A 15,597-nucleotide genomic window follows, 5' to 3' on the forward strand; every position below is an offset into this window, starting at 1 on the left:
GTTTCTCATGGGAAGAATATTTATAAATGGTTGTTTATACATTATGTAATTTGCTCCATCTTAAAAGAACATAAAAAGGTTTATTAAAAAATATCATTAGAGATTTATTTTATTTCAAATTCACTTTCTGAATATATAAAATATTATATAGTTTGCAACAATTTTCAATTTTTAAATTAATTGTAAACTCTAAAGTTCGTGTAATTCAATAGAAACTTAATCTGCTTTTTAAAAATATAAACTTTCTTTCTATTATTAAGAATGTTTGTCCTATGTTTTAAATAAAAAATTACAAAAAAACGTTCTTAAATTACATTCTTTATTATCCGAAATTAAATTTAAAAATCGAAATAATCGTGTTTTTAATTTTTTAAACTTTAAAAATTTTCAATCGGATATTTAACTCTTATTGGTTAATTTAAAATAAAAGTTTTCCTATTGGTCACTTAAAATGAAACGTCTCTTTTATTGGATCGTTTAAAATGAAACGTTACGCTTATTGGATAATTTATTAATAACATAGAGCGCCACCATCTACAGCGCTACCTAGCGATAAAAATCGTTACTTATTATAAAATAAAATATTTAATCGTAGCAATTTAAAAAAAAAGAATAAAATGTGCATAAAATTTAAAATTTAAAAATAATATTTTGTTTATTTTAATTTTTTAAAAAACTCGATTTTTTAGCCCATTGTATTTAAGATTTGACATGTTCTTTATTAATTTCTATTTTTAAGTCATGTTTAAGAAGCTGATGTAACAATACATTAGAAACATTCCAGAAAGTGTTTCTTATACAGAAACATCTATCGATCGTCCACTTGAGTGTCAGCTACATCCATCAAGAAGGGGACCCGAAGAGAGAGGTATCATTAACTGACACTCTAGTGACACTTTCTGAAAAATCTGCCCATTTTCGCTCCCCAATGTCAATTTACAACAGATTGTTAAAAATATCCTCTCCTGGACTCTGCTTATGTGTCAAGTCATTTATATACCCTACAGTATACTGTTAATAAATGTACAAATTAGAATATATCACCTTATATTATGATTTGAACCGAATTGTAACTTAATTCACTTGTTCAAGGAGTTGGGATGTGTTCATTTCTCTTAATCACTTATGTCCTGAGGCAGAGATTAATATGGGAACAGTTCATTTACCAATTGAATTTTTTTTTTTAAATCCCACTTTTTAATAATAAAATTAGAACTTTTCTCCTCTTAAAAATAGTTTATGTTTCTAGTTAATTATCTTGTCTTAACACGTGTCAAAGCAATGTCCAAGTTTAATTATCGAAGGATTGATCACTGTATGATTTAAATCCGTGTAAGTTAATAAAGATAAACTTTATAAAACTTTATAAAGACATTATGTTTTACAAGATGAATCATCATAATTAATAAAATTGTATCAGAAAAGCCTTTACGTAATATGAATGGTTGATGTATCTCATTTTCAATTAGAAAAAAAAAATAAATTGAAAAAAAAAATTAGTAAAAAATAATATGTATTTTAGTTTATAATTTAATATATTTTTTTAAACTTTAGACATTATTAAAATTTATAAAAAAAAAAAAAAAATTGAAGCAATTATATAAGATTGATGAACGTTATTTGATGCGGATTGCGCGACAGTACGAGTTAAAGAATAGAAATTTGAGTGATTTAAATCTTGGATCCCTTACAGAATCACTCAAGAATATAATTTTAAGGGTTTTTTTTTCTTTTCTTTCCAAAGTTCTTAAATAATAAAACAGCAAGAACATTAACTTTTAAGGTTCTAGAAAACAGCTACTTAAACAAATGAAATCCTATCGTAGACTAAACATTCTTTTGGAAGTTATCCAGGATGATCACTTTAAAAATAATTTACATTCATAAATTAAAACAATCGAAAAAATAGATGAATGAACGAACTTTTTTCTTTCTTTTTTTTGTAATGTCAAAATGTTTAGTTTAAGAAGAATGCGGAAGAAAGTCGAAGATAAAAATTATGGTCGAGAGGAGGAGACTTTTATGTTTGTGGTGGTTAGAATAAATCATTCGTGCAATCAGTTCAAAATATTAGAAGAAAGACGAGCTTAGAAGGAAAAAAAATCGGAACTTCCTTTAGTTTATTGACGTTCAATAAACAAATTTGAATAACAAATCGTTTCTTACTTACATTTAAGGCCTCTCAGAAATCGAGAGAGTAACTTACTTTCATAGAACACAGTATCGCATCAAAACAACCCATGGTCGAGAGTGTAAGGTTACATATCTCAATTAGGGAAAGAAAAGTGCCTCATTTCCCCCTCTGCAGACCCCCATGGGGCCTACTTACACTTTTATTTTTACTTAATTCATCTTCCTGCAAAGGCGTGTATCAAATAAAAATATATGTTTTATCGTAAATTGACATATTATCGACTATTTTCTGATCACAATTTGAAGATTATAAAACTGTCAATTTGATTTGTTGTTTTCTATGAGAATTAAAAGTTATATCCTGATCTACTTCTGCATTGTGGCACCATTATGCAGAAGTAGATAAGGGAAATAAACATCATCTGAAATTTGATAATATATATATATATATATATCGCATTCATAAAAATAGGATTTTTATGAATGCGATATGCGAATAACTCTTAAAAATCGAATTTTAAGAGTTATTCGTGGAATAATTCTTAAAATTCGATTTTTATGAATGCGATATTATCAAATTTCAGATGATGTTTATTTCCCTTGGCACTTTATGAACATCGTTTCTCTAAACTTATTAGAAAATGCCCTTTACTGAATAACTTTCAACGATTTTCTTTAACATATCAAAGAGAAAACAGTAATTACTTTATACTCAATTTTCCTCAATTTGGATTAGTTCCAATGAAGAAATCCACACATTTTCTTGAATTTCAGCGGGGTCTTTTATCGTTTAAATTTAGAATAACTCTAAACAGATTATTTTTCGTTCTATGCGAGTTCTAATTATATTTAAAGCTGATGATAATTATAAAATTTTCACCTTAAACAATTGTTTGGACTTTTCTAAAGATAAATTGTGATAAATAAAAAGCTTAAACTATTTTGTAAAAAGAGTTAACTTATCACAAATACACCAAAATACTCTAATTATGGAACACTTTTTCTATATCTAGTAAGTGTATAGTTTATATTTAAAATATACATTTTATAGGGGAGGAAATGTATATTAGATATACATAAATATTTATAGGATGTTAAAGTTCATAAGGGCTAGACTTAGAGGTTCTTTTTCGATAAATTTAAACTGTGAGGCCTTTTAAACTAAGCTTAGAGTGAGGCCCTAAGCTATAGCTTCTTCGACTATGTGTAAAAATAACACTTAGAACACACACAGAAACATTATTCTATAGACGAAACACTTTATATATTTAGAATATGTTTACGAAATACTGTTTTATGCTTCCTCTCATTCGCTAAAATAAGAAAATTCTTACAAGAAAGTTAATAATATGGAATAAGACGTAAAAAAAATGAAGGTAATAAATTGATCTAAAAGAATATTTAAAGTTTAGAACTAAAGTTTTATTTTGATTTGAAAATTTATTAATGTAGGGCCTGAGACACGTGAGAGTGGAGCCTATCTAATTACAAATTGGGGGCTTGCCACCTTTCGAAAGCCATAAAATAGAGTTTATCAGTTTATATATTTTACATAAGAAGCTAAGTTTTAGGACCTTTCAGTGAAGGAAAACTGTAGGGCCCTATAGGCTTCCCCTATATCTAGGTCTACTTATTAATATACACTTTAATTTTGATAATATTACGTAATGTCTCTGGTATTGGTCAAGCTCCTGGCACGGATGTCCCTACCAGGAGCTTGTGCTCCAACCTGCATTGCTCTATGATTCGGTAAAATAGTAAAATTACTGGGCTCTCCCACCACGACCGGATGGTGACCACAGGAGAGTTATTATTATTATTATTATCATCCATGGCTATTTTAAGCACTTTGAGGTCTCCGACCCAGTTTTTTAGAGACATTATACAGATAGATATTAGTAATAAACAGCGAAATGAGGTCTCTAAGAAGGAACCTGACCCTCGGCCCTCTTTATACTTCTATAATAATTAACGCGATTTAAGACAATGAAAGATCAATTACTTTGTCTTATGGAAAACAAAAAAGAAAGCGAAGATCTATGAAAATTTTTCAAAAAATACTTAAAATGTAGCATTTAAGTTTACCTTATTTACTGTTCTCTTTAAGTACTTACAGTAAAAATATTGATACATTATGGAAAATATACTAAATGTAAAACACTGGCACAGCCAAAGTGAGACTAAGGGCCATTAATTCTTACCAAAAAAAAAAAAAAGAGAGAGAATTTAAATACAATATTGATACAAATTTCTTTGTTATTTTCAGGTTTATATTAATAAAATGTAAATTCATTTGTATGCATCTACCTGACTTAATTCCTGGCTAAATCACTGCCTTGTTATTATTAAAATAAAAGTAATTATATAAACTGTACTTAAAGTCTCCCTTATATACATATTTGACAATCTTTCTTGAGTTAATACAGCATATAGAATGGAAATTAAGTTTACTCTACGTCTAAGTTATGCTAAGTCTATCTTAGATTATATTTAATATAATGAAGAATAAAAGAAAAGAATAAGTTTTGAGAATTTAATGTGTGCGATTTATTAAAATTAAATTTTACTAATTAGAAAAAGGGGATAAAAAGAAGAGAAGTTAATTTTCATAAATTGTGACAATGCGATAATGAAACAAAAATGAACGAATTAAAATAGTTAAGAGGCTCTTTTAATAAAATTAACAATAATTATTATTTAATTGACAATATTTTTTTTTTATTTTTATACTTAACCTTGCCGTTTCCATAGTTTCTGGAGAAGAACGTAATAAGTTTTAATTTAATTAACATTATTTTTCACAAATAGAATTCTTCGAGAGATTATCTATCACATCTCGGATTGAAAATTCTAAAGTATAAATTGATTCGACATTTTTAAATTCTTTCCATTGAAACTATTTTAATTAATGATTATGCCTTTATAATACTGTTTGATAGGTATTTATAAATATCCAATAATTATTTTTTAATGAATTTAAGCTGTAAATAATAACAAATTCTCTTCACTTATCTTTCTTTACACATTATTTATCATTAGAAATAATAAATTATATATTTTTCTAATAGTTTTGTATAGTTACACAATACTAGAGTTTTAAAAAGGTGAGAAGGGTCCCAGCTAGTTACAAATGTGGGGCCTCATCACGGTCCAAAAGCCATTAAAAAAAAATCAAAAGAAACTTTAATTTCTATCACTTTCGCAACATATTTTTACATAAAGTATTAAATTTGGGGAGTATCTCTATGTCTAGGGCCTAAAAGGTCCTATTGAGTCGTCTCTGTCTGCACCTGATTATACGTTTTATATAAGTTACTCGAGTTATGTTGGATAAGAAGCATTCGTTATCATAAATCATTAAAGAATTCAAATCCGTGACTGCAGTCTTTAGCATAAATAGTGTAAAATATAATTTCATTAAAACATATCCTAGCAACTCCCATAAAAAGGAACTATACTTGTAAACCATAATAAACTACACAGCACTCCCCGGGCCACTTTAATGCATGGGTATCCTCATCCATGATTGGGGTCTCGCCTTCTTGAAGGCCTCATTTCACATGTCATGACTAATATTTTTGTTCTGTAGGTCTATCCGTATCCGTATGTTGCTTTTAAAGAAATTGAGCAGGATGCCTCAAGTATTTAAAATGGCCTTTGCATCCGGTTAGTACTTGGAACGGAGACCATTGTCCTTTAACACAAATTCTATTGCAACTCACATAAGTATATAAAAAAAAAACACGGATTATGGAAAGTTTGTATCAAATGTTTATAGTATCTTTTCGAAACGAAACGAAGAAATGATGAAAAATTGCTAACTTATGATTTATTCTGTAAATATCCCTCAATACAAAAACACAATGATTTTGTATCACAATAAGTTACAATACTAAATAATCGTCGTGTATGTACAAATTTATCATCTATTTACACCGTGAGTGTTATTGGATTAATGAGTTGTTATACGATAGAGTCAGTTTTTCCCATTCCAGTTGGCATCATCGTTAAAAATGATTGAGGGTAAGACTAGATCGAAGAATATTTGTTTTGTCTGTCTGATCTGCTGTATATCAAAAACCGGAATATAAACTAAATTAAATGTACCAATTGATGTCATATAATTAATTTAATTTATATTCCAGTTTATATCTGCTTACTACTAAGTCATATAGGAAGTTTAACACAAATTATAAATGCCTTTATCTAGTTTGCATTGGAAATTATTGAAATTATTCTTGCTTAAATTTATCAGAGTTAAATACAAATTGCAAAGTGCAATAAGAAAAATGCACTTTGATTAAAATAAATTAGAATTTGAAATGATTCGTCCGTTCAAGATTTATTTCATAGGACTTCGAAATCCATTTTATCGGTTCAAAATAAATTCGCCATTGCAACTACTTAACGTAGAATATTGTGATGATATAATCGATAAAGAAACAAAATCAACAAAGTAGATAAAAAGGACGTCATCCTGTCATCTAAACTCCCGAAGATCCTGCGAGTTGTCATTTGGATGCTGTCAGGAAGAATTAGAGGTTCTGACATCATTCTTTAACGACTTTGTCACTTGTTCGTTAACAATTGTCAATTTGATGTATCACTTGAAGAAATTTCAGAAGCATTCTTTCAATTAAAAGGCATTCAAGAAACGAACTTTTCGTGCTTCGTCCAAACCAATTATACACTCACAACCATACTTAGCCACAAACGAATGAAGAGCCAGCCGCAGTTAAGATGATCAATATGCCTGTTGTGGAGCTCTATCCGCAATGGGATCAACTGTAATGGGTAAAAAATAGTAGGCGATGACTCAATACTAAACAAAATTATAAAATGGTAACTTTATTTTTGACTTTTTTTCTTGTAAACATAGAAGAGTTTTTTCGATATCCATTACACCGGATCGCACACGTTGAGTTTGGGTTCCACTACAATCCAGTGTTTTTCAATCTCACCTTGGGTTTGGAGGCCTACAGTGTGTGCAGCTTAGTTACGATGAACGGAAGCCGATGCATCCTTGAAAACCTGTGAAATGATTCGGTCCTCCAAAGTAGCAGCTGGTGCTTGCTCTGGAAAACCTGGATTCGAGTTTACTACCTACGCGGCCGTCTAGAAGTAATTTCAATGACGATTAGCTTATGTTTTACGAAAATACTTTGATTCGAATGTTTAAATGTTAAATTATTTATACTATAATTAGTAATTATGATTTACAATCATTAATCGAAATGCGATCAATTGAAGCATATGATGAAAAAGGGCATGCGCTACAAAGCGGCTGCCATATTAACTATTCTTTATCGAGACATACGATGGTATAAAAATCATCCCAGATCATCCCAGAGCAAAATCTTAGTTACGTCACTACCTGAGGCACCTGGCTTTACTCGGGAAAACCTTCAGAAGGAGTGGTGCAGCTGCATACTGAGAACCCCTAAATCTGCTCGTCCTTACTCTACACCTAGGTAGAAATTTATGTGCTGCAGAAAAGCTTTCTATTATTCTTGTTTTACTCATTATCTCAAAATGATCATTCTTATCTGCTTCAATTGATCAATGTTAATTCAAAGAACTGATCAAATGATCAATATCGAAAAATAATTTCTGCTAATTAGCTTATTTCAGCTAAATGTTTCAGCAGCCAAAAGTGTTTAGTAATGATTTTAGTAATTACTTTACCAAAGCCCCGAAAACTAGTTTCTCGTGACTGAAGTAAAGTATCGAATTGTTCAAACGACTCAATAATTCGTCAAATGTTGCCACGTTTGGCACGCGTGCCATAGGTTGGCGAATCTTGTTCTACATGATTCACGTCCGAAGAATTGAGCGACCAGTGATGTCTCCAATAACTTATTGGAGATATAAAGAGTAAGTGATGCGCTATTGCATAATTTAATTTACTGGGTGAAAGCAAAGCTAAAACATTACACGTAATGGGAAACGGGCCATTATTAGGCAAAGTACTCAATCGCTTCAACTTTCGTTGGAGCCGAAAAACATTTAGGTTCCTGGAGAACTTTTAATAAGCTTGACATACAATCAATACATTGAACACTAAGCCATTAGATATAAAATTTTAGGCCAATAAGCATTCTTATGAAAGTTTATGGTAGAATCAGTGTGGTAGATACAGGGATTATGAGGTTTCTAAGCCCCCTAAAACTAGCTCCTAGCTTAGTACAGCAGTGCCCACATGCAGCATACTAGTATATAATGTATACTTTCGCTTTCCTCGCGTAAACTTAGTCTGTTGTTAATATTTTACGCGTGGACTGTAATAGTGCTGGCTGGAAAAGAAAAAAAAATATCAGTCATTTGTAGCAACTTTGTTCTTTTTGTGTTGTGTTTACATCGTCATTTTTTAATGCCCGTCCAACTCTTGTCCCTTGCATTACCAAATAATGTACACATCTATTTTTTAACAGATTAAATTGATAAGCATTCACACCAAACTTGGAAACGCAGAAAAATTAATATGAAGCTGTTCAGTCTTGCTAATCCGGGTTTATTTATAGGCCTATACATTTTTTTAGCTTGTCTCCATGTATTATTCTAACCTCCCAAAAATTTATTTCTGGCTAAAGGATTGGGGAAAACCAGCTGTGCTTGACTTTTACAGCATCTGCATGATTTCAGGACTTTAAATGTCGTTTTTTTCTCTTGTTTTTTGCCCAGTGGATTTTTTTTTCGGCTTTTTTAATCATACCAGGTCCACAATGAGGCCTTGGAAATAATTATAGACCTAGTATGCTGCAAAATATTTTATTTAAAACAACTTTCCCTTTCTTATTTGTAACAGGGCCTAGAATTATTAAATATTTTCTTCATTTATCAATAATGTAAGAAAATTTAATTTATTATTTATTCTAAACACAAACAAATTATTTTTAGTACTGTATCAATGTCAATGTCCCATGATAATATATACAGATAAACAATTGTTTTTGTTTTAAATTAGACAAAATTACTTAATATTTTTTATTCATATAAAAAACTTACATTACAGAAAATTTTGTATCTATCAGGAAAACCCACAAGCACAACCTTCCTGAAATAAATACATAACTAAGTTGTTATAGTCCAATGAATATATATTTTTTTTCTTTCTGTTTAATTTTCTTAAATTACAAATTGACTATAAAAAGTTGAAATTTGTGCATATTTAATAACAATGTGTACAAAAATTGTTCAATTTTAATCATAAATTATTACATACAAAATGCTTTATTTCTTTTTAAATCAGCATGCCAACGATTATATATATATATATATGTAGATATAGTATAATCAATAGTATAATGAAAAATTGAAAATTAGAAAATTTTAAAAATTGTATATATCGAAAACAGTACAGTTATGCTGTGGTACACCCGATTCAAATTTAAAGTGATTATAAAATGGATAAAAGTTTGTTTTTTTTTTCCCCTAATAATATAACTACACAACACTTCGCACATACACCAAGTTCTATATAAGTTCTGCAGAATTGGTATCTTGTATACATGTAGTGTTACAGAATCCTGTTACAACTGACTAGATGTTAGTGTTTTAAACAAGTTGAAAAATTAAAACATCTATTCACTAAGACTTCTGTTACGTTGCTAACATACGAAACTTATTTTTGCAACTGAAAAGCAAAAACATTGTTTTTTTTTTTTTTATATATATATATTTTTTATCACAGCCGTAAAAAATTCCGAATAATTCTTCAATTAAAATTAAATAGGAATAACATCTTTTTACACAAAAAAATGTATTTTGTAAATTAATATTTTGTTAATAATCCCCAGAAAAAAATTTAAAACTTCATTTTTTTTTTAGACTAGTAAAAATGGCACAAAATACCATCTAATTGTTATTTTTTATTTGCTAAAATTAATTATTTTTCTATATTTTACTTATTTCATTTTCTTTGTTTATTATTACTATTATGTTTCTTTTGTACATTATATGGAGCATTTTAAAAAATTAATACACAACTCAGCTTAGAAAGTGTGTACTCAAAACACTAAGTACATAATATATATATCAATATATATATATATATACACACACGTTATAAGAATTGCTCCCTCTTCTTCTGTCTTTCTTGGTCCGAGGTTACGAAATGCATTGCAATTAGCAAATGAAAATAAAAACTTTCATTCTTTTTATAGAAAAAAACAAAAAAAAAAAAAATATGTCAACAGAACTTAATCTGTATGAAAAGTTTAAAATTTTATGTAAAGACGAAATCATTCTCTTTCTGAATTAATGCAGAAAGGCTTGGAACAAAAATCAACCTGAGATAAAACCACCAAACAGACTGGGTCTGTCTTCGTTACACTTTGATGAAGAAAGTGGATGACATCTAGCATCAACTCAACACTATGTTCCACTTGTGTTAATTTTTACTTTTACTTTTTACTTTGTTATAGTCTAGAACTGGATTCCCCTGGTGAATTAGCACTGTGAGCATTCCTATAATTCATATATGAAAAAAATTATTTTAATTTGATTCCAATTATAATTAATTATTATAAATTTAATTAAAATATTTTTAATTTTTATAACAAATCTTTACATTAAAATATAGTTTTTTTTCTGAAAATATCTTTCATTTCTTTGTATTTTCAGTTTAATATCACATTAATATAATTTGTAAAGTTTATGAACATTTAAGCTTAAAAGAAGAAAAACTAAAATATTTATATTTTGATTTTTCGACAATCGCAGAGTACATAATAATATTTAATAATCGCATATTAAAATAATATTTTGCTTATAGCATTTTTAACAATAACATTGAAAAATAAAGTAAAACTTTAGAAATGATAATGATAAAAATTGTCATAGCTTTAATCGAGACCAAGAAAATGAAATTCCTTGGTCGTGTACTATAACATAACCCTTTACAGAAATTTCTCCTAGATGAATAAAATGGAAGATAGAAGAACATGAGAAAGAAAAAGAATTAGTTTTATAACGTAAAAAAGACTAATCTCTCCTTTTCCACTTGTGAAAAACTGCTGAATGTAGAAATTTATAACTCGAAATAGTAGTCAGTCTCCTGCAGTATGATGACGTGATTGATTGATTAATAGAATACAGTTAGGTCTCATTTTATAAGGAATTGATATATGCAGTTTTGTGTTTTTACAGATAGGAAATGGTTAGATTAACTCTTGGATGCACATAAATAATTCTAACTATTTTTATTATGAAATTTGTGCAACAAAAGTAATGACATAAAAAGTAAAAGTAATTTTCTACAATCTATATACGAGAAAAAATTATCAAAATGAAATGAAAATAGGTTTTAATGCAGAATTTATCTATACAGTATGCAAATTTTATGATGGGAGCATCTACACTTGATTTTTACATCATCTTTGACTTATAGATATAATATAATAAAAATATGACTTTCCACATGCATCTAAAAAGCAACTCCATTAGTCTGATGTATCACATGTTAACATGCTACCAATTTCTACACAACAATTTAAATAAAAATAATGTTAAATTTGGTTTTATATATACGGGGCTGTGCTGATAAATGAGGCAGAGAGGAAACTGCCTTAGGTACCACATTGATAGGGCTACTAAAAAAGAATCGTGATGTTTATAGAAATAAGTACAATGGCAAAGTTCTTACACTTGCCTCAGTCAACAAAATTATTTGGAACAATCCTGTATATACAGTTGTGTAAAACTGAAACTAAAACTTTTAGCATTACATAAGCCTGAACTGGAGACCATCTCCAATTCCAGTATGTTACAATACATTTTTATAACTTTTTTAGCATTTTTATGTTAATTATAAATATTTACATAAGGGTCCAGGCATCCAACGGGAACTACTTGGAGTGGACCACAAATTTATGCAGAATTTTATGTTATGTAGTACCTACTTATAAACAACTCCCACAAAATAAGAACCATACAGCAAAAGCATTTATTATAATATGTTAAAATAAATATTTCAAATAAATAACTTAGTAAGTGTCAATAAAGTAGCTTTTTAAGTTACATTAAGTAACAATTTCTTGATACTTTTGGGCATTGGAGATACAAAAGTGAATTCTGCACTAAAAGTGTATCTCCTATCTTTTATTTACATATTTCATAATAATAATAGTTTCACAAGTTGCAACTTCATCAAAATTCTTGTAGAAACTATTGAAAAGAATAGTGTTTGCATTGATCCAGGGATGTCATTTAGCTTTATCTAATAAACCTCATCTATAATAAATGAGTTAGTCAAAGCTCGACTTTTTAGCTCATTCGTGAATCATTTATTTACCTTATTTTCTGAGATTCTGTATTAGAAAATATAGCATTTCTCTGAATTATCAATCACAAATTACTGATAAATTCTCAATTAATAACACTTTATGTCACATTTCTGGATTTGGTTGATCTCGACGTAAGTTCTTTCCATTAATCAACATTTCTTCGATCCTTTCATTTCAATCATTTGTTGCTATAAATACAACAAAAAGTTTGCTTTTCTCCATGAAAGTGATTCACTTAATTTTGATAAAGCTTATCAAATTGTGTTATAAGCTATAAGATAATTATTTAAATGTATTTTGCGATACAATTAAGAGATTTATAATCTGAATTAATACTGATGATAATGCTCATATAAAATATTTTTACTTTATTTTTTTTATAAATTTTAATTCACTTTTAAAATAAAAATATATGTTTGTCAGTTTTGAATATTTTGTAAATTTCTAATTTTAATTTTAAGAATGGTTGAATTTTGTAGGTTATGTCAGACCTAATTAACCGGTAGCTAAAAATATTTAAAAATTAAAGGAACGTATGGAAGAAGCCAGATTGATTTTAAAGACTAACTTTAAGGATTGGGATTCGAATACAGATATTTAATATTGGATCACTCAATGACAGTGGGAAAGATGATGGAGGTAATGATGGAGAAAAAAATTGGCAGTTTTGGTCTGAGTGAAACAAAGAAAAAAAAGGAAAAAATAAGAAATTAGACAGTTAATGAAAAAAAACGAAAAAAATTGGATCAAAAAATGACATAAGTGCTCTGGACAGATTTGTAGGAAAGTGTTATGTAATATAGGAGAATGCGAAAAATAGATGATGTGGAATAGTTGAAACAAATACGATAGATCAAAACAGAAAGTAATGTAAAGGAAGATAAGAAGTAAAACAATTATAGAAGATTTTGAAACATTATTCAATCTAAATGCAAAAGGAGAAATAATGAAGAAATGTAGAGTACAAAGAAAATGATCTAAAGTGGATAGAAATAGAAAACGTATTGTAAAGTTTAGCTTTTTGTGAGCACTCAGTGCTATGTGGTGCTCTGCTACCTTTTTTATATAGACTGCATCATACACACACACAAATAAATACATTTTTTTGTGTGTGTGTCATAATATATAAAGTCAAGGCAGCAGTCTATCTCTCTGGGGGACCCAGATCGAATTCAAATGGGTCAAAAAATCACCAGGAATTTTTCGGGGTGGTCCATTCAGATATGTCAGGTCCCTTTCCCTTGCCACCCAGCCACCCCATTGTGGGCCTAGTCAAATCCATAATGCACTTGATAAAGAGGCTCTCTTAATGCCCACAGGGCAGAAAGAGTTAAAAAAAACCCCTCAGATCAGAAAAATATCCTCTTGAGAATGATGTTTCCTGAAATAAATGAATAGAAACACCAAAAGTTTAGTTCAGGGGCAACAGCACTGGAAAACTAAACTTTACAGTATTAGGAAATAAATAATAAATAAAAAACACCAAGAGTAAAATAAGAGTAGAGATAAGAAGGGAGGTAAGAATAAAAGAAACAAAATGACTGCACAGAATTATTAGTGCAGCATAGAAGGAAAAGAAAATGCTAGAAGTCTGGACAAAAAAATGAGTGTACCTACATTCAATAAAAAAAGATAAAATAAAGTATAATTAAAGATAAGTTTGTTATATCAATATGCAAAACTGTTAGAAGTGATCTATAATTATTGCTTATTATAACTGAATAAACTAAAACTGAATAAGTATTAGAAATAAGAAAATTTATAGAAGGTAAGTTTAGGGAAACAACATAATTAACACAAGGAAGATCAATAGTAAATTTAATATATCTGTAAGGTTTAAGGGCAAGTTTAATAAAAACTTTGTAGTGATGTTCTTATATATGGAGATCTTACAGCGGAAACAGTGTGTACCGGGTACATGGAGGGCTATGAACAAGTATGAAATGGGAATAGAATTGATAAAGAGATGATAATATCTAAAGAAAAGGATAGTAGTAATATTAAAATAAAAATTAGCGGCAAGACCCAAGAAAAGTTGATAGGTTCAAGTATCTAGGAAGGGTTTTGAGAAAGGAAAAATTAAGAAAAAAAATACCAGAATTGAGAGATATTTTAACAGTACCTTAAGGATATGCTACGGAAAAGTAAAGTACCTATTAAGTGCAAGAGAATATTGTATGAAAGATATGTACTTACAATAACATATAGTGCAGAGCTTGGACTGTAAAGAAATGGGTAAAAAAATAGGTTATGGAAATGAAGTTTCTGAGAAGTGCACAATAGGAATAACAAAAAAAAAGATAAGGTTAGAAATGAAAAAGTGCAAACAAAATAATAATGAAAGGAATATAAGGTATTATTGAAAGGAAAGGATGATATATTTTGGTCGTGTTAAAGGATAGAGAAGGAAAGAATACCATGAGTGGTCATGGAAAGAGAGATACATGAAAAAAGATCAAGGAAAAGGTCAAGGGGGAGATGAAAAAAGAGTGATCCAGGGAACAAGAAAGAAAGAAAATACAGTGAAAGAAAATATAAGAGGACAAATGATAGAAGGATAAATCTAGATGGAGAGGCTTCATCCAACTAACCCAGCAGCAGAATGCTGAAAACTAAGATTACATAAGATTAGATTAGATTAGATTATAATTTGTAATTTAATATCATTAATCAATTTAATATCATTGTACATAACTTTTTGTTTTCAATTTAATGTTATGAAAACGTATTAAAAAACAAAAAAGAAATTAAGAAAAATCTACAATTTGTTTATAGTGACAAATTATCACAGTAATGATAAATTTTCATTACTAAGTAATTTATAAAATAAAAGAAAGTTGATTTTTCATAAATAAAAAATACAAAAATGTAACTGAAATATAATAATTACATAAAAGATTAAAATATTTCTTACCTTGTATCCACACATGTCTGGCAAGCCAAATTATTATTCAGATATTGGATACTTGATTGAGAATTTAATTCTGTATTGCAGATGCTACAATTGAAACAGTCACTATGGTATGGTAATAGCACAGTATCCACAACAATTACTTCTCCAAAACCTGTAATGGTATTTTATATCATACACTTCTTAAATTTAAGAATTAAATTCATTGAGTAAATATATTAATGTAATTATGTAAGGCTTTCCTAAAATTATTAAAGAAAATGCTGTGCA

General features: G+C 28.7%; 1 protein-coding gene across 3 annotated transcripts in view; it reads right to left on the minus strand.

The window, feature by feature from the left end:
• Positions 1 to 9,103: 9,103 nt before the first annotated feature.
• The window catches only part of LOC136988486 (dentin sialophosphoprotein-like), a 61,256-nt gene continuing 54,762 nt past the window's right edge, over positions 9,104 to 15,597 (minus strand). For all 3 annotated transcript variants that reach the window (XM_067286354.1, XM_067286355.1, XM_067286356.1), the window contains 2 exons: positions 15,331 to 15,481; positions 9,104 to 10,599 (listed from right to left, as the gene is read on the minus strand). In XM_067286354.1, the coding sequence (XP_067142455.1) occupies positions 10,551 to 10,599; positions 15,331 to 15,481 (200 nt within the window). In that variant the 3' untranslated portion in view covers positions 9,104 to 10,550. The remainder of the gene's footprint in view (positions 10,600 to 15,330; positions 15,482 to 15,597) is intronic.

The sequence above is a fragment of the Centruroides vittatus genome, unplaced genomic scaffold (genome assembly GCF_030686945.1).
Source record: "Centruroides vittatus isolate TY-2023 unplaced genomic scaffold, ASM3068694v2 scaffold_3315, whole genome shotgun sequence".
Taxonomy (NCBI): Eukaryota; Metazoa; Arthropoda; class Arachnida; order Scorpiones; family Buthidae; genus Centruroides; species Centruroides vittatus.